The sequence below is a fragment of the Bufo gargarizans genome, chromosome 2 (assembly GCF_014858855.1).
Source record: "Bufo gargarizans isolate SCDJY-AF-19 chromosome 2, ASM1485885v1, whole genome shotgun sequence".
NCBI classification, from domain to species: Eukaryota; Metazoa; Chordata; class Amphibia; order Anura; family Bufonidae; genus Bufo; species Bufo gargarizans.
The window spans coordinates 594,669,037-594,689,301 of record NC_058081.1 but is presented as its reverse complement, the minus strand read 5'-3'; the positions used below and the strand labels follow the sequence as shown (position 1 = coordinate 594,689,301).

The window sequence follows — 20,265 nt, the reverse complement described above, 5'->3', positions numbered from 1 at the left end:
TAAGGGGTTGGCCAGTTTCTGGCTACTGTTGACAAATGTGTAGGTAACTATATTATAGTCTTCGGTGCCATTTTCTATATTTCAATAAGGTATTCCCCCCTCGGCTGGTCAAATATTTTGTGCTGTCCACACAGGGGTCCTGGCCATCAGATGGACGATCAACTGGCACATCAACTCAGTCTCCTTCATTCAAATGCACTTGCATGGTTGGGCATTCACTGCAGGTTCAGTGTGTTTGAATGGAGGAGGCTGACCGATGTGTCTGGTCCTATGACCATCCATCAGCTGCCTTCTTAGTGGCAGGACCTCTATGCGGACAGCACAAAAGATTTACCTAACAAGAGTGTGTGGCTTATGAAATAGAGCAAATGGCACAGAGTATCAACAAAAGCTGCATCAGTAAGGCTTTGTTCACATCCGGCATGCTCCGTAGGAGATCCGCCCGGCACAGATCCTCTGCTTTACCACAGGATTCCCACTGACTGCAATGAGGTTCGGGGGTGATCCAGCCACTTTCCTGCATAAATGTCAGGTTTCGAGAAAAAAAACAAAAAAACATTGCATGCAACTATTTTTGTCCACAACTCCGTTGTCGGCTGAACGTAGCCTTAGTGCTATATAGTGATCTTACATACACATTGGTCAACAGTGGTCAGAAAGTGGCCACCCCCTTTAAATAAAGGACGAGATGCAATTCTTTACCCAAGAAGACGGATGGAGCATTATCGTACAGGTGTTACGTTGAAGTCTGTGTGTAAAGGCCCTTTTACACTGCCTGATGTTTGGGCATATCATCTGAAATAAGCATAAGTGATGATCTGCCAGTGTAAGGCTAGGGCTAGACAGTGACAATAAGTTGTGCGACAACAACAATGCAACTGCATTGCGACATGTCGCACCAAAGTCATGCAACATTTTTTGTAATGATAGTCAATTATAAAAAGTGTTGCGTGACTTTTGTGCCGTGTAGCCCTAGCCTTAAGGTGCCGCTGATTACCCGATGAACGAGTGAAAAGCTTGTTCATTAGGTAATAGGAAAATGTGGGATGCACATGGCAAGTACCTCGGTTTTGCAGATCCACAATTTGCAGCCTGCAAAACATACGGTCGTGTGAAAACTCCCTAAAGTCCCTTTCACACGAGCGCGATTTCCGCGCGGGTGCAATGCGTGACGTCAACGCATTGCACCCGCACTGAATCCTGGTCCATTCATTTCTATGGGGCTGTTCACATTAGCGGTGATTTTCATGCATCACTTGTGCGTTGCGTGAAAATCGCAGCATGTTCTATATTGTGCGTTTTCCACGCAACGCAGGCCCCATAGAAGTGAATGGGGCTGCGTGAAAATAGCAAGCATCCGCAAGCAATGCAGATGCGGTTTTCACACACGGTTGCTAGGAGACGATCGGGCTGGAGACCCGATCATTTTCCCTTATAACATGGTTATAAGGGAAAATAATAGCACTCTGAATACAGAATGCATAGTACAATAGCGCTGGAGGGCTTAAAAAAAATATAAAATTATTTCTCTCCTTAATACACTTCGCGTAGCCGGCATCTCTTCTGTCTCTTTCTTTGCTGATTGCAGTCAAAGGACCTGTGGTGACGTCACTCCGGTCATCACATGGTCAGTCACATGATCTTTTACCATGGTGACTGACCATGTGATGACCGGAGTGACGTCGCCACAGGTTCTTTGACTGCAATCAGCAAAGAAAGACAGAAAAGAAGCCGGTTACGCGAAGTGGATTAAGGAGAGAGAGAGAAAAAAAAATATATATATAAATTAACCCCTCCAGTGCTATTGTACTATGCATTCTGTATTCAGAATGCTATTATTTTCCCTTATAACCATGTTATAAGGGAAAATAATACAATCTACAGAACACCGATCCCAAGCCCGAACTTCTGTGAAGAAGTTCGGGTTTGGGTACCAAACATGCCGATTTTTCTCACGCACGTGCAAAACGCAAAAAATTGTCTCCAGGTCAGTGTTCCGAGAAACAAGGACCAAAATATTAGGTGCTTTGAGGGGCTGTGCTGAGAAACGGTGCTATGAATAGCGCCACTTATAGGTCTAGGGGTTTATGTGCAGTCTGTTGTACACACAAATAAAAATTATATTTGTGTGGATAAGCCCTTAGGGGTTGTCAAACCCTTTACCATTGATGACCTCAGGAGAGGCCATTATTCTTTGATTGGCGGCCTCAGACACACCGCCGATTAGTTATTCTGCAGAAGTGATTGGGAGGAGCGCTGTGGTAATCAGCAATATTCCCTGCACAAGAGACCGAGCTGTGTAGGATCCGCACCAGACCTACTGCAGACCAGCCGATCGGCAGGGGTGCAGGGTGTCTGAGGACAGGTCATCACTTGTAAGGGCTCTTTCACACGAGCGGATGATTGTGTGGAATCCACTGCATGAAAGACAGCCAAGCCCCACTCTGCACAGCACAGACACTGAGCATTAACATGACTGATAATGCTCCGTGACTCTGATGTTTTTACTACAAAATCATGGCATCCGCTCGTGTGAAAGAGCCTAAAGGGTTGAACAACCTCTAAGGGCATGTTCACACGTTTCAAAACACAGATTAAAAAAAAATTAAAAAAATTATTTTCTCTTTTAACAGAGTAATATGAGTGATCATAGTACTGTTACTGTAATGGCAGTGACATGGTTTAAAAAACATGGGGAAAAATCGACAACAAACATCCTGAAGAAATCTGCATAGTACGTTCTAAAATTCTTTATTTTTTGCTTTAAAAGATCCCCCCCCCCCCCCCCAAAAGTGAGGGGGAAAACAGCAGTGCATCTTATAAAGCAAATACTAATAGGCGCATCCGTTATAGAGGCGCTGGGGGCAGAGACTGTAGCACTGCTAGTGCTGGCTGTACTCACCGCTCCATGGTCTTCACTGTGTCCTGTGTATAGTGTCAGCACATAGCGCATGTAGGCGTGTACTATGTATGACCTGACGCTGTGAGTCTTCAGGTCACAGTGCAGTGTGAAGCCTGGAAGACTACCAGAGACCATTGAGTGCCCCCCCCCCCCCCCCCCCCTGGAGCAGGAGAGGTACGTTCATTTATTTTAATGTCTGATCTGAGGTTTGGTAGTGTTCGGGGGTCTGATTGTGGGGATCTTAAAACAGATTGGGGGTCTGATGAAAAATACTTCCTCCTCTAAAACCTAGGTGTGTCTTATACAGCAAAAATATGACCTCACTTGTGGATTTTTTGGTGGAAACCAAAAACTAAAAATCTGCAAAATGGTCCAATAACTTTTTCTTTTTTACACATATAGGAAGTGGTTTGTGATTGCACCATCATGCTCCAATTTATCCAGGTCCAATTGAATAAGACTGATAACAAGGAATAAACTCATGTCAAACTGCTTTATTACATCTTAAATAACAGTACATTTTAATATAGTATCTATCTTGCATCCAGCGTTCTTGTAGTACACTGACTTTAAAATTAAATACAAAAGGTGAAAGGGAGTAGGGGGTGCAAGAGAGCTCTACATAGTAATTTATGCAAGAAGTGGGCGGGGCATCTTTCTTTGCCAGTTCCCGGCCTAACGCACAATTACAGCACTTTTTTTTTTTTTTTTACAGAAAGAGGAGAAAAAAAAATAAAAAGCCTCTACAGCTAAAGGTTGAGTATCGATCATATACAATTAGGAAGAAGCTAATGAAATTAAAAAAAAAAAAATGTTGCTACTTTCTTACTGCACAGACCGTGGAACAGAGGTGCAGCTCCTGTGTATTGGTGTCCAGATCTCTACAGTAACAAATAGACTTGAACAGAACGGCAGGGAATTTGAGGGGGAAGCTGTTCTAGGAAGAACAAAAACAAAAATCAGATTCAAAATCCTCTTTCTACAAGAACAGGCTGAGAAGCATCAACTTAAACCAAGGTGAAGTTTAATTTCACATTTCCCAACCCTTCCTGAAAAAACATTTTTTTTTGTTGATTTATGCAATCGTTTGAACAGGATGTATTTTTTTTAATTTGTAAAAAATAAAAGTGAATCAAGCTACTCCTCAAAGTGCTAATTTTTTTGCACTTTTCCCCCCCAAAAATGTATACATAGAGTAGCTGTGATTTAAAAAAAAAAAAAAAAAAAAGAGCACAACCGCAATAGTTAATTCATTTAAACAAGTTATTTCGTGTAAAATGAAAAAAAAAAAAAAGGGGGAGAAAAAATAAAAATAAAAATAAAAAAACCATCTAAGGACTCTCTATTTGCACATTATGAAGCAACTCTACAGCATGCAATCTTAAGAGGAAAACCCATCCCTATGGCAAACACACCCCCACCCCCTGCCAACAGAAGAATAAAAGCTTTCTTAAGTTTTAACTTAGAAAGTTCAAGATCATTATTTTCAAAAACATTAAATTTGTACATCATTTCATACACATCTGACTTGATATCGAAAGAGTACAGACATGTACTTCTGTCCACGGCTGCTGCTCCTAATCTATCAGTACGGGGCCAGGGTAGTGTTCATGAAATATACCCTTGCACATCTCATTATCTCTTCCCAGTGTTAATAGAACAAGTGTTCGGAGGGAACATGGGTCTGAATGGTTTAGGTTTTCCATGAATAAAGGATTTGACATGTGTTAAACTGTGAAGGACAAAATTAAAAAGAAAAAAAGAGAAAAAAAAAAAATCTGGCAACAGCATACAGCACCAACAAGACTACTAGATGCCCATCTAGGAGTGCATGTCTTTGCTCAAAAAGGAGCACACTAAACAAACCACATGACTGGTGCTTGATGTAGGTGCTTACAATAGACTAGAGATTGCTGCCAGCTTGGCTCTAAAAAGGGAAAGAAATCTTGTCCCCACCCAAAAAATATACATATATATATATAACAAGGACTAGGGGTTAACCTCAATAGCATAGCATTGCTCTGCAATCTTCATGCTCTCGATCCCTGAAGAAGCTCTAATAGTGTGTTGGGTGCAAGAGGAGAAGGTGGAGTGGTGTAGATGCATTCATAGAACAGAACACAGTTCATTGGCATAGGTGGTATAAAGAACTGTACATGGTTAACCAAGTCCTTCCAACACTCCAGTCGCATCTGTTGCAGAGTCCCAACATGGACGGTCAATATCCTTAGATGACGCAAGGCACTCCAGGCATTGGGTTACTACACTTCCCAAGCAGTTGCAGTGCTCAAAAGTAACTCAATTACTGGAGCAACCTACCCGGGGGAAGGGCCGACTGATTTTACGCATGACCATTACATGGAGGGCACGTGGAGGTCTAATATGCTCTTTTAATGTTCATAGGGTTCTGTACCTGTGCAACAGATTTTCACAACAGACAATACAGGGACACTTTACAGCTTAAAGAGGCCCTGACTTACAGGTCTATCACATCCCACCTTCACTTAATGGACCAGAAAGAGGGGGGCACAAAAAAGAAACCAAACCCGTTAACTGTTATTTTACAATCCTGTACTGCAGTTCTCACGTTAGCATCCGGCTTAAAGAGGATGAGGAAAGAAAACCAGACTCGCTGCTCTAGAACCTTCAGATTAACAATCATGAAATGGACTTTATGCTTGATATAGCTATTTCTTGGTTATCTTGTACGGCGCATAGTGTTTTGTATTATTCAAGACAAAAAGGGTGAACGAAAAGGATGACAGAAAGAAAAAAAAAAGAAAAAACAGAAGAAATGGTCCCAAAAGGAATGCACAATTCTCGGTTTCAGAACCAGAAAACAATTCTTCCTATAGCAAATAATTGTGCTCTTGTTTTCAGCAAAAAATGAGAGGAGAGGTTCTGCCCTTTGATGTATGGGAGTAGGGAGAGTGGGTGTCCACGTTAGTATGGTTGGATCGGATATGCTATGATTTAAAATTTTCGAAGGTTGGAATGCTCTTCCAGTCATGGAGAAGTCCGCTGGGTATCTAGAGAGGGAAGACAAACAATTACAAAATCACAATAAGAAGAAAACCAGATCTTTAAAGGTTTGTGGATGCTCATGTTATATATATAGCCACTAAATATCTAAATTTGATCTGTTACATGGCAATATTTGTCAGTGGCCATGATCCTACAGCGAGATGCGCACCTTGTGTTTCCTTCGGGAAGTCATTAGATCCAGGTCTACAGAACTGATATGCTGAAACATCTGTTTCAGTCCTGAATTTTAGGACTATGAATTTGGCGTTTGGACAACCATCAAACTTACAGACCAGAGTAATCGCAGTGCCCTTTTATTTTTTCCCAGCTCAGTTGTATTTATACATTCTGAACCCTTGTATTATGGGCAGCTCCGCCATATGATGACAACCTACCAGCCTGTGTACAATCTTTCCTGTGCGGCTGGCTTCCTGTGAACTATTAAATCCCTCCTGACAGCTGGCAGACCCCTCTCCACCCTCCTTGCTCCTCTGTACGTCCCTTCATGTACAGATTGCTACTGAAGAAATAATATAATAGGTGAATCCATACAATGAGAATTCTAAAATTCTCCTGACTCAAACTGTGTAGTATCTGTGTGCAGCATCTCCAGTGTATTCTACGAGATGCACATTCACAATGCCTCGCCATTTGTAGGAGCTAAAGATTAATCTAATAGGATACAGAGTCTCTGTGGTGGGAGTTCTGATGATTTTCTACACTTAGGCTATCTGGACAAGCTGCGGAATATGTGCTTTTTTTCTGCACAGATTCCAGGGTGGAAAAAACATCAGCGTAGTAGATCAGCAAAGTGAATGAGATTAAACAAATCTCATGTGGGTGCTATACGTTCACGTCCCGCATTGCACCCACATGGAAAGCTCGCTTGTGTGAAAGGGGCCTAAGGCAGTGGTGGTGAACCTATGGCACAGGTGCCAGAGGTGGCATTCAGAGCCCTCTCTGTGGGCACCCGCGCCCTGAAAAAATTCTAAGGTGCCATTCATCAGGGCTCACTATGAACAGGACAGGCAGCGCACTGAATATAGGCAGGCTATTATAGAGAAATGATAAAGTACATGGAAGATATACTATACTGGACTGTAGTATTCAGGTTAAATTGCCATGTTGAGTTTTGGGTTGCAGTTTGAGCACTCAGCCTCTAAATGGTTCATCACCACTGCCCTAAGGGGTTGTCCCATCTGGACATTTATGGCATATTATTTACTATTAACTCGCCATCAATTCCATGGCGTTGTACATACCATAAGGGGTGCACATACATAATACAAAGCAAATGCAATAAGCACGAAGTTACAAACTGGTACAGAAGGACCCTGTCTGCGAGGGCTTACAATCTACAAGGCATATCCACAGGATGTGTCAAATGTCCAATAAGTGTGGGTCACGTCTATGGGGACCGCACATCTAATGCCGCCAAGAAAGAGGATGCAGCCATGCATGGTTCTCTCCTTTTACTCCGTTCAAGGGGAGTTCTGAAAATTGTCAAATGCACTCACTTTGCCATTTTCGGAAGTCCCATAGAGATGAATGTAGAGAGCCAAGCATGCGTGGCTGCCAAACCAACCCTGGCGGTGAAGAGACAGGACCCCGCTCTCGCCATATACTGTGGATATGCCGTGAATGTCCAGGTGGGAATACCCCTTTAAGTCTGCGCTCAATGTGAGCCTGTATGCAACCCTTGGATTCACAGTTTCTACACGCTGGCACTTCCCCTTATCTCTATTTAGAAGCGCTGACAACAAAAGCCGTTCTCAATAGATGACATTTACCAGGAATCAGAGAACAGTTTAAAAAACTCCCGTCCTGTTTAGCAAACAGCTGAAGCGAGGATCTGGAGAAGAGTAAACCTGTCAGGAGGACGGATGCCACGGGGAGCGCACTTGTTGATACTTACAGATTTTAGTTCCAAATCTTGAGGAAGCTGTCCCATGACCCTGTTGCCACTGCCATGCCATCATCCGTCACTCCCAAGCAACTTACACGGTTATCATGACCAGCAAGGACACCTTGAAGGGAAACATTGGAAAGAGTGTGAGCTCAGCAAGGTTAAGGCATTAACACACTGTCTGCTGATCTCGGCAGCAGACTACATTAGAAATGCATGAGTAGCCTGATGGCCTAAATAATTCACAATGCCATCAGAACGCTCGCTGCACTAACAGCTGGTCAAACTGCTGGAAGCTATTCCAGACCACATTTACGTAGACAAATCCCCCCCCCCCCCCCCCCCCCCCCAAACCAGCAGTCATTATGAACACAATCTCCACCTATATACTGGATGGTCTTCTGGGAGTGACCTAGTAGATAGCCGGCACAGTGTCAGGTAGGCAGAGAAAGGAAAAAAACACGCTTATTTTACTACAAAGCACTAGATCAGCTACATAAGCCGCCTCGCCTTCTCGCCAACCACTTTTCCTGTACAAGAGGCAACGCTATGCTTTCAGCAGGCACTTACACTGGCACAGATCAATAAGCACTTCCTGAAAGCACACCGGACCCCACTGCATCAGATTCCCATATAACGGTCACCATCCAGGACACGTTAATTGCGATGAGCATTAGAGGTGCCTACAAAGTGCTGCAGAAATGCAGTTACCAAAGAGCAGGTGTCGGGTCTACATCCAGCACATTCATTAACGGAGAACACAACTGGATGCAACAAAAAGCACTGCACCGCGTAGCCGCGCCCCCCAATAAGTATCCCTTCATACTGAATGTCTGCATCTCGGTAAAGGTGGCCATACACCTTACATACAGTAGTTGTTGGATTAACAATAATTGGACTGACTACTCCTCCAGCCAAGTCCATAGGCATGGTCAAGCATGCGTGTGTTCTCAGTAAGGAGAGGGGAATACACTACTGTCAGAGCCAAAATAAATAGCGCATATCACGTGGAAATTGATCACAGCTGTATGCAGATTTAAAGGGGTTCTGCAGTTTGTTTAAACCGATGATCTATCCTCTGGCGCTCCAGCCTTCTCACCGTTTACCGCTGGCCGAGTGACGTCACGACTAGTATCAACTAGCGTGGGCGGGGCTAAGCTGTTTACTTGAATGGAGCTTATCCCCGCCCACGCTAGTTAATACTAGTCATGACGTCACAGGGCCCGGCGGTAAACATTGAGAAGGCCGCAGCGCTGCCTTCTCAAACAGCTGATGATCTATCCAGAGGATAGATCATCAGTTAAAGTGCAGAACCCCTTAAACATTTTTAGCAGATGACAGTCCCCTTTAAAGGGCTTTTCCAGGACTCTTTTCTGGATAGGTCATCAATCAGATCAGCAAGTATGACACCCCCCATCAATCAGCTGTTTGGGGCAGCCGCTGGCAGAAGGCTCCATTCACAGTGCCTGTGCGTGAATAGTACAGATCTGCCCCCTCTGAAGGGAATGGGAGCTGAGCTGCAGTATGCCAGCGCCAGAAGCTACACAGTAGACAAAGACTTCCATCCGCTGTATAGTCTCCGACACCAGCCAGAAACCCCCACTGACCTGATATTGATGACCTGATATTAGAATACTGATGGAGGATAGTCCATCAGTATTCTAAGGACTGGAAAAGCCCTAACATTCCTTTACCTGTGTACTCTACGGATCTCAAGTACAATACTTTCAAAAGTCTCTCAGAAGTCTCCAATGTTATTCTAGCATTAGTACATGTAGTATTAGGCCGAGTTCACACTTCAGTTATTTACATCAGTCATTGTGAGCCAAAACCGTGAAGCCTACTCAGACATAAGGTATAATGGAAAGATCTGCTCCTGTTGTATGTTTTTGACCCACACCTGGTTTTGGCTCACAATAAGGGTCCATTCACACGTCCGTTGTTTCTTTCCTGATCTGTTCCGTTTTTTGCTGAACAGATCTGGACCAATTCATTTTCAATGGGTCCTGAAAAAAATTGGACAGCACAATGTCTGATTTTTTTTCAGGACCCATTGAAAATGAATGGGTCCAGATCTGGTCCAGATCTGTTCAGCAAAAAACGGAACAGATCAGGAAAGAAACAACGGACGTGTGAATGGACCCTAACCGATGGAAATAACTGATCAAATATCTGAAGTGTGAACTCAGCCTTACATTGCACCCACCGAGTCATGCAGAGACCACTAGAGCTCTAAGTCCTAGAGACAAGCAGTCCCCTCAATGCCATACATATGCCCTACTAGGGTATACAGAAAAGAGCTTCAAGGCTTTTTCCGGGACTTATGATGAACTTGCACGGCCCAATTTCCAGGCAGATTACTGTTAACGACTTACTATGAATGCTAGTTCCCAATAATAGGCCTATGTAAATCTGCTGCTGATCACCCGGTGAGTGAGCAAAACCCTTCAGAGTGTGAAATGATCTTTTATGCAGCACATTAAATTGTTTCTGGGCAGGAGATCGCGCTGGAGATCGCGCTGTGTAAACCGGCATCTGCTACCCAGAAACAATGAATCCGTATGAGGAAGAGCGATCGCAGCAACCATTGCTCATCCCCACACAGTACAAAGGAGTTTATTGCTGCATGGAAAGGCAGCTCTTTACTGATGAGCAGGCAATTATCAGGAAGGAAGAGTTTGTTTCTGATAATTGCCTGCCAAGTTGGGTAGTCTAAAGTTATCAATCAAATCAGCAGGGTCTGACGATCAGCACCGGAGGCACACAGCTCAGTCCACTGTCTAAGGGCTGTTTCACACGAGCGGATGCCATGCGTGACATCCGCTCCGTGACTGACAGCCAAGACCCGATGCGGACTGCAGAAGCACGGAGCATTAACATGACTGATAATGCTCCATGCCTCTCTGTGACCTCTTTACTACGAAATCACAGTGAGATAAAAGTTGTCACTGTGATTTCGTAGTAAAGAGGTCACAGAGAGGCACGGAGCATTATCAGTCATGTTACTGCTCCGTGCCTCTGCAGTCCGCATCGGGTCTTGGCTGTCATTCACTGAGCGGATGTCACGCATGGCATCCGCTCGTGTTAAACAGCCCTAAGGCCGAATGCACACGGGCGTGTTTCCCGGCCGAGAGCGGTCCGTGGTATGCCGGGCTGGATTCCTGTTCAGAGCAGGAGCGCACGGCGTCATTGGTTGCTATGACGCTGTGCGCTTTATGCCGCCGCTGCTGTACAGTAATACACTCGTATGGTGTATTTACACTCGTATAGTGTATTACTGTAGTGCAGCAGGCGGCATGAAGCGCACGGCGTCATAGCAACCAATGACGCCGTGCGCTCCTGCTCTGAACAGGAATCCAGCCCGGCATACCATGGACCGCTCACGGCCGTGTGCATTCGGCCTAAGGGAGAGGCTCGGTTGCTGCAGTACTGCTCCCATTGACTTTAATGGGAGCAGCGCTGTGGTAACGAAGTCCAGCAACTATACAGTGAACACAGCCGTCTAGTTCCAGTGCCTTAAATTCTGGAGAAAGGAAATGTTTACGGGCGCATTCACATGACCATGGCGTTTTGTAGACTTTGTGGACTGGCTGTGTGCGTTTTGCATTTTGCTGACGGCGCATGGTCGGCACTATGATAGAAATGCCTATTCCTGTCCGCACAAGAATAGGACATGCTGTATCTTTTTTGTGGGGCAGCGGAATGGAACAGATGCAGCCAGCACACTGTGATGCTGTCTGTATCTTTTGCGGGCCACATGGAAATTAATGGGTTCACACCCGTTCTGCTAAATTGCGGCCGTGTGAATGAGCCCTAACACTAAGACATAGCAACTAAATCAAGCAATATACATGCTGCATGGGTGTAGAAGACAGACTGGCAATATATCAGCAGTACTAACTTCAGGCGGTAGAGAAAAATGAAGATAACTATATCTTTATACCTGCTCTGTCAGCCTTGAGTGTGTCCCAGACATTGCAATTGAAATCGTCATAACCGGCTAAAAGGAGGCGACCGCTCTTTGAGAATGCTACCGAGGTGATGCCACAAATGATATTGTCATGAGAGTAAACCATCAGCTCCTGGTCTGCACGAAGGTCAAAAAGCCTGCATGTGGCATCATCTGAGCCAGTGGCAAAAGCATTGCCATTGGGGAAGAACTGAAAGAGAAAGATTAAGAGAATGAAAATGAACCAGGGGGGGGGGGGGAGTATTTCCAACTTCCAGGCTTGACTTACAAATACACACGCTGATGTACAATACATTAAAGGGGCTGTCCCATATTGGTGGCCTCAGGATAGGTCATCAATATCACACCGTTGGGAGTCTGACTCCTGGCACCCCATGGATCAGCTGTTTAAAGACACCGTAGCGATAGTATGAGCGCTGCGTTCTCTTAGCTGTTGACATGCATGGTGTCAACATTGCAGTGGCCGTGCAGTGTAGTTACTGCTCCTCTGTCCCATTCACACTAAAGCGGGACAAAGCAGTTATTACACTGCACCGCTGCTGCAATGTCAACGGCATGCAGGGAGGCCGTGAAGAGAAGGCAGCGCTCATCCGACTGCTGCGGTCTCTTCAAACAGCAGATAGGATAGGTCATCAATATGGGAAAGCGGACAACCCCTTTAAGGCTTGGCCAATGCAGTGGTTTATCCAATTAAAAGGGTCCATCAAAGGGGTCATGGATGCACAGGAAGGGAGCACAGTTCTACCACTTGACAAATCTCTAGTCAGACCACACATGCAGTATTGCGTAAAATTTTAGGCTCCTGTTCAAGGCGGGCAAGTAATAAATCAAATGGGTGGACTACAGAACCCAGAAAGAATACTTAAAAAAAAAAAAAAAGGTCGGAAAGGAGATCTAACACACTGTGTAACTATACCAGGGGTCTGTACAGGGATCTCTCCCATCATCTATTTATCCCCAGGACTTTGACGGGGGACATCCTCTGCGTCTGGAGGAAAGAAGGTTTGTACACAAACATAGAAGAGGATTTGAGACTATGGAACTCTCTGCCTGAGGAGGTGGTGATAGTGAGTTCACAAAGTGTGCAGGAGGGCCTGGATGTATTTCGGAGTGTAATAATATTACAGGTTATAGTTACTAGGTTTCTGGAGAAGGGTTGTTGATCCAGGGAGTTATTCTGATCAGATTTGAGAAGAAATATATTTCTCTAATACAAGGAAAACGGGATTCTCCCTAATTAGAGTTTTTTGCCTTCTGGATCAACTTTGCAGGATAACAGGCTGAACCGGATGGACGGATGTCTTTTTTCATCCTTTCAAATGATATAATTATGTAATAGTCACACTACACATGCAGCAGAGACTCTGGCGGCCCACTGTAACACCCATTACAGCAGCCTGCTTTAGTTACGGGCAGCTTTCTTCATCAGTCACAAAGTGACGGACAATCATGGGGATATTTCTCTGGAAAAAGGAGGTGTGAGGAATCAAGTCTTTTGCTTGCAGTGCACTTTTCATGCATTCAAAACCAACCCAACACAATCTATAAAAGAAGCCTAAAGGCTGTATTACACTGGCCGATTTTTCGGCAGATGAACGCTTGTCAGAGATCTTGCAGTGTAATACTGCCATAGATTACCCAATAAACGAGCAAACGCTTGTTCATTGGGCAATTGCGATTTTTAAGCAAACTTAAAAATCATTGTTTGCCATTAGCAGACCGCGCTGTCTAATTACGATCTGCTGCCGGCAAACCACTATACAGCATGGGGACAAGTGATGGCATAGTGATCGCTTCACCCCATGCTGCAGAGATCGCTGCATGTAGCGGTCTCCTCCACTAGCGAGCAGGCGATTGCCGGGAAGGGGTGTTTCCCTCCCAACAATCGCTTCAATCGCCCTGTGTAATTCAGGGTCCTTTTACATGTACAGATGATCCTGCAGATTTTTGGGAGGAGCACTTGTATAAACACTCATTCCTGATAATCTGCCTGTGTGAAATGCTTGTTCATCAGGTAATCAGGTCGTTCTGCTGGTACAGCAAAAAATTATTGTTTAGACCATATGATCTGATGGATAGGAACAACGATCTACAGCACAGGAATAATGATCTTTCTACAGGGACAAATGATCTCTGTATTGATTGTTGCATGTAAAAGCTGCCCTCATCTCCGCTGATGATCTGACAGTTATCATGAGCGCCTGCTTCATTCCCCATAATCTTCCAGATCACCTGCACAGGTAAAAAGGACCCAAGTGTCTGTTTTTTTTCAATCATTGTTTAGGCTGAATAAAATACATTTTTACAGAGCACAAAACTTTCCACCATTGGTACACACAGAAATACTTACACAGATAGCATTGATGTCAGACTCATGGCCGGTGAAGGTCTGTCGACACATCCCTTCTCGGATATCCCACAGTTTGGCTGAGGCGTCGCAGGCCCCAGACACAAAGCACCTGGAATCTGGAGCAAGGGACAGGCTCATTACATCCCCGGTGTGTCCAGTAAAGGTGGTCGTCTGCTGGCCAGTTTCAATATCCCAAAGGGCGCTGCACACAAGGGAGAAGGAGACACATAGTACCGAGTGCGGACCAGATTGGTAGCCTCCTACACAAACCTCTAAACCTCCGACATCTAGACAAGTGGGTGCCCTGTAATCCAGTCCCACCTCCGGTCAACATGCAGGGACATTAAGAAAAGGAATACATTTCTTCTTCTGCATGGGGACTGGCAAATCTGGGGAGGATGAAACGGCAAGACCACCGCCTAAGCACACTACATACATACATAATAGATAGCATACTAACCAAGTGGTATCTCCAGAGCTGGTAATTATTTGGTTATCATCCAGAAAACGGCAGCAGGACAGATAGCCTAAAAAGAAAAAACACAAAACTGTTTAACCCGGTAGTTGTGGCCAGTACTACAGCTCAGCCCCATTCACTTTAAAGAGGTTTGCAGGGAGCACAATATTGATGACCTAAACTCATCAATATCAGATGGGTGGGGGTCCGACTCCTATTGATAAGTTGTTTGAAGAGTCTGCTCTGCTCAACAAGTAATGAAGCTTCCTCATAGAACAAGCACCGCCTCGTACATTATACAGTGGTTGTGCTTGGAATTGCAGTACAGGCCCATTTACTCGTCTTCCATTATTAAAAGAAGCTATAAATCTCTTTCCACTTTACATTCAAAGGAACTAGAATAGTTAGGGCTCTTTCACACGAGCGGATGCCGTGCGGGTAAATCTGCTGCGTGAAAGAGAGCCAAGCCCCGTTCCGGACAGCAGAGACACGGAGCACTAACATGACTGATAACGCTCTTTGCCTCTTTTTACCACAAAATCACACTGAGAAAGTTGTCACTGCGATTTTGTAGCAAAAAAGGTCACAGAGTCAAAGAGCGTTATCATGTTAGTGCTCCATGTCTCTGCTGTGCAGAACGGGGCGTGGCTCTTTCACGCAGCGGATTACCCGCACGGGATCCGCTCGTGTGAAAAGAGCCCTTAAACAGAGTCAGCATTGTTCATAAACTACCCCGGTTTACAGATGTATTCCTCACCTGAGTGCAAAGTGTTACGTTTACAATATGCAAACAACTTGTTCCCTGCACCAAGGTCATGCTGCTACCCTCAGTACACGAAGGATCCCCTCCTTCTGCGTCAAAGCTCCTCCCTTTGCAGTCTGATGGACAGGAAGGGGGTACCAGTTTCATTCTGCCTGGCCTTCATTGGTGCATGCGCGCTAGAGCCTGGGGTTGTCATTCAGGTCAATATCCCCAACTTCCCTTTTGCAGTCAGATGGACAGAACCAGGCATCCTGCATCATCCCGTCTAGCCTAGTCACCAGCGCATGCGCACTAGAGCCCAGGGTCTGCACTCGGGTGAAAAATACCTGTGTGAACTTGGGGACAGTTTATTACTTCTGATGCTAACCGATTTCTGATTTCCACAAACACCATTAAACCAATACTTCATTTGTAAGTTTTCCATGTCAGAGTGCCTCACAAAACTAAATGACCCCCTGAAGTCTATGGAGCTGGTAAAGCCTCCAGCACTCACCTGTGTGACCGGCCAGCTCGCGGCTCACTCTTACATTTCCTTCACGGGTTTTCAGGTTGTAAATCGAACAAATGTTATCAAGACCACCGCAAGCCACGTAGTTTCCGGATGGCGCATAAGCACATGTCATCACCCAAGAAGAACGCAAGGGGATTGCATGAACCTGTAATGGGAAACATCACACACATAAAACGGTTCAGTCTGGGTTTTTTGCAGTAGAGTTAAAGTGTTAGTAGTTTAATTTTATTATTACATATTATGTAGGGACAGGGATGATCAACATTTTTGTAATATACTTTATTAGGGAAAAATATTTCTTTTTACTAGAAAACAGGGGGTAAAGAGTCTTCTTAGCAGAGCTGTAACTGAACGCTGCTGGGGAGAATGTCTTCAGAAGATGCCCGTGTGTTCCAGCAGTCTCCTGTCACTCCTCAGGCCCCGACTACGCCCAGCACCCTGCCTTTCTTACTTGTTACACACAGACGTCTTCACTGCGACGTAAAATGCTGAAGACAGATTTTTTTTTTAAACCAAAACGAATGTTACACTTTAAAGGGGGTTCTCCGGGCTTTAAATATTGATGACTAAAGATAAGTGAATTTCATATTTTGAAATTTGTTCACACTTGGTTTGGTGGTAAAATGTGAATTGCGTAACGGATACCACGGACCATAACGCAATGCATAACGGAAAGCCTTTAGAAACATTCCGTTATTCGTTCTGTCATAATAGAAGTCTATGGGCTGCAAAACGGATCCGTCCCGTTTGTTATGCAGGGGAGTCCTCTCCTGCATAACTGAAACGGAACAGATCAGTTTTGCAGCCCATAGACTTCTATTATGACAGAACGAATAACGGAATGTCTCTAAAGGCTTTCAGTTATGCATTCCATCATAGAATTGCGTTATGGTCCGTGGTATCCGTTACGCAATTCACATTTTACTCTCTTTTGCTTATCGGAAACGGAAGGACGGATGCATTTTGCAGCCCATAGACTTCTATTATGACGGAACGAATAACGGAAGTCTCTAAAGGCATTCCGGTATGCAGTCGTTCATAGAATTGCGTTATGGTCCGTGGTAACTGAATCCATAACGCAATTCACAGTTTACCACCAAACCAAGTGTGAATGAATTTCATAAGCGGAAATTCACTCAGCTGTATTGATGACCTATCCTCACGATAGGTCTTCAATATCAGATCGGCGCACCCCCACCAACCAGCTGTACGTAGGGGAGACGTGCTGTCTCCCTTCACTCTTCCTGCTCGCTGCTATTATGTCTATGGCGAGCAGGAAGAGACCCCTCTGGAACCCATACCAATACTTAGAACGGCACAAAGGGCCATAGAGGGCACCGCGCATGTGCAGCCGCCCTCTATTCATTCTTTTAGGAGTAAATTACAAAGCCAGGCACGCTCAGCTATTTCCATAAGCCCGATAGAAACGAATAGAGCGGTGATCGCGTTTGCCCTGTGTGCTTCGATTCATTACAATAGGACTTCTGAAAATAGCCAAGCTCGCCACTCAGCTATTTTCGGCAATCCATTTAGGAATTAATGGAGGACAGCTGTGCATGTGCATTGCGCCCTCCGGCTCTTTGCAGGCTCCGTTCTAGGCATAGGTGCGGGTCCCAAAGGTGGGAGCCGCCCCTATCAGATACTGAGGGCATATCTTAGCAATATGCCCCCGATGTCCTAGATGGGAATAACCCTTTAAATACAAGACACAGTCCATAGACAGGAGTGGTGAAGAAAAATTCATGACAAAAATAATCTCCGATATCTATTTCCATTATATACAAAATGTAAAAAAAAAAAAGTTAAAAAGATAAAATATATGCTAAGGAAAAAAATAAATAAAAAAAAATCTGAATGACTAGAGTGAATTTTCCTTCATTATGTAATGTACAGGCGGCTATAGGCACCCAGGAACACCTCAGTGCCTGTTACAGGTAGGTACAATCGAGCAGTCTTGCCCCCTACACATATTTGTAAGATTCTGGCTATTGTATGTGGCAGGATTGGGAAAAGCGTGAGGTATTTGTATGATACTGGGGGCCCGATATTTACTGTCCATTGATATGGATTCTCTCTAGCTACAATGCAACCCTATCTTTATCTTGCCTTATATGTCTATAGTGAATTGTACTACTGTTTGGGTCCCCTACTCCGGTGATGTCGCTTCCATCTTTGCACACTCTAATATGATATGTTTTTAGTATTTTGTTAATAATAAAGATTAATATCTTAGGATACTGGTGTTTTTTGGTGCAGTTCTTTGTAGGTCCACATTGTGCTTATATGCACCAGAATTTGGTACCAAATGGTGTGTGTCCCCCAATTGGTGGGCGTTACTTTATGGAGATGGGATTCTCATTAGTAGTGGGTACATATAGATATCCAGTTGGCATTATTGGTGTACACATATACTTTGGTTTGCATCTTCTATACACTAAATACAAAGTGAATATACATAACCTGGACATGAAGGAGAGCCAACTTTATGCAATGTAAATGCCCAACTACCCAATGGCTCCTTCCTATTCATTTGAACAGACAGAGCCTTCCTATAGAAGTGAATGAGGACACTATACTTGTAAGTACACCTGCCCACCACGGCAATTGCTGTGGTGAGCAGATAGAGCAGAGAAGGCAGCACTTGTATGGGCACTGCCTTCTGTTCAAACAGCTGATCGGCAGGTTGCCAGTTGGACCCCTGCCGATCTGATATTGATGGTGATCAGTATAGGTGATCAATAGTATAAAGCGGCCAACCCCTTTAAGAGCCCAGGAGGCAGAGCTTTACTTTTAAGTTCATGCTACACCAAGCTGCTTCACAGCCCCTCCCTCTCTGCTGTAGCATCCAACCAGGATACCGTTAAAGTTGTCACAGAGAAGATGGGAGGGGCTGTGAAGCAGCTCAATGCAGAGAGCACTTCAGTGAAGCTCCGCCTACCAGGCACTGGCAGCAGAACCTAGCAGGCTAAATCTTTATATTCACACTACTCCTGATAATAAAAGCTCCACAAAAAAGGTATTCCTGCCCTGCTGTCCCCAAGGCCTACTGAGAGCTGTCAGCAGTTTAGTACTGAAAAAACTGCTGACAAACTCAACATTTATGAACGGCATAAATCTATCCTCCATATATAATATGGCTATGTTTGATATGCAAACAGAATTGTTCATAGTGGAGACTACACCTGTTATGGAGGGTAATGATTCAGTGAGTCGGGCAGTCAATAATGGCAATAAAGTTTTCATTTGAGAGACGCAATTTTTTATTTTATTTTTTATTTTTTTTGCAGGCTCCTTATATCTGCAATCTCCTACTAAACCTCACTGTATAAACCAACATTATTAGTTAAAGGAATTGTCCCACGATTTAAACTGAACAACTAACCACAGGCTAGACGATGAGTCAGGTCAGTGCGGATCTAGAACCCCCACCGCTCACATGAATGGAGGCGAGCGTCCCCTTTGTATGAATGAGTTGACATACAATGTCGGCCGGAGATTACCGAGAGCTGGCAGTTGTGAACTGTGGGAGTCCCTGCAGTCCTGTGGATAGTCTACATTTTGGGGCAACCCCTTTAATATTAGGAGACATAATGAAGATGTTTGACTGGTTTTCTTCTTAGTGATGCTTATAGAACTGTAGTTAGTAATCTGCACTTTGTATGTAGTTTTCAGATCGAGTCTCCATGCATTTGGTTTTTGAGCCCCCTTCAAAACAGCCTTTCTGTAATAAAAAGGTTGCGAAAAATAAATCCGGAGTAGGCACTCGGCATACAGACGGGGACAGACTTCATTAACTCTACGTATGTTTACACCACAGCATTTCTAGGAACATTGCCATAACAGTACTGAAAACACTGCTCCAACTGCATTAACACTGCAGGCCTCACAAGAAGCAGCGCTCTACTTGAAGGAATCTTTAGGTATCAACACATCACGTGCTCCTTGATACATTTTTTTGTACACTCCACAACAACGAGAACAGAGGTCCTGTGTACCCCTGTGTGATGCATCACGCATGTAGCATTGGTACCATTAACTATCTGTGAAACTGCCAGTACAGTGCTCTGCCATCTCTGGAAGTCCCATAGAGATGAATGTGCATGCTCAACTGCCGTTATTCATACAGGGGGACCTGGGACCCCCATTCTATGGATATAAGCTGAGTTTAAATCTTGACCACCAGTAACTTTGTAGCTACCTGCTGGCACCAGTAGAGGGCGCTCAAGAGCGTCTTGCCTACTGTTTATACACTGAACTCAATTAGACAGTATGCAATTAGCTCTAGTGGAGGCTGCAAGTAGCTAGCATGTTCATTTATAAATCTATGTAGGTGTATTTTAGGACACTACTACTGATGGCCTATCCTCAGGGTAGGCTATTAA

General features: G+C 44.5%; 1 protein-coding gene across 1 annotated transcript in view; it reads right to left on the bottom strand.

Annotated features, from left to right (window-relative positions):
* Positions 1-3,381: 3,381 nt before the first annotated feature.
* Positions 3,382-20,265, bottom strand: part of GNB1 (G protein subunit beta 1) — a 61,938-nt gene continuing 45,054 nt past the window's right edge. Inside the window, exons 6-11 of the mRNA XM_044281878.1 lie at positions 15,866-16,028; positions 14,613-14,679; positions 14,153-14,354; positions 11,776-11,992; positions 7,842-7,953; positions 3,382-5,931 (exon numbers count right to left, since the gene is read on the bottom strand). Coding sequence (XP_044137813.1) covers positions 7,847-7,953; positions 11,776-11,992; positions 14,153-14,354; positions 14,613-14,679; positions 15,866-16,028 — 756 coding nt within the window. The 3' untranslated portion in view covers positions 3,382-5,931; positions 7,842-7,846. The remainder of the gene's footprint in view (positions 5,932-7,841; positions 7,954-11,775; positions 11,993-14,152; positions 14,355-14,612; positions 14,680-15,865; positions 16,029-20,265) is intronic.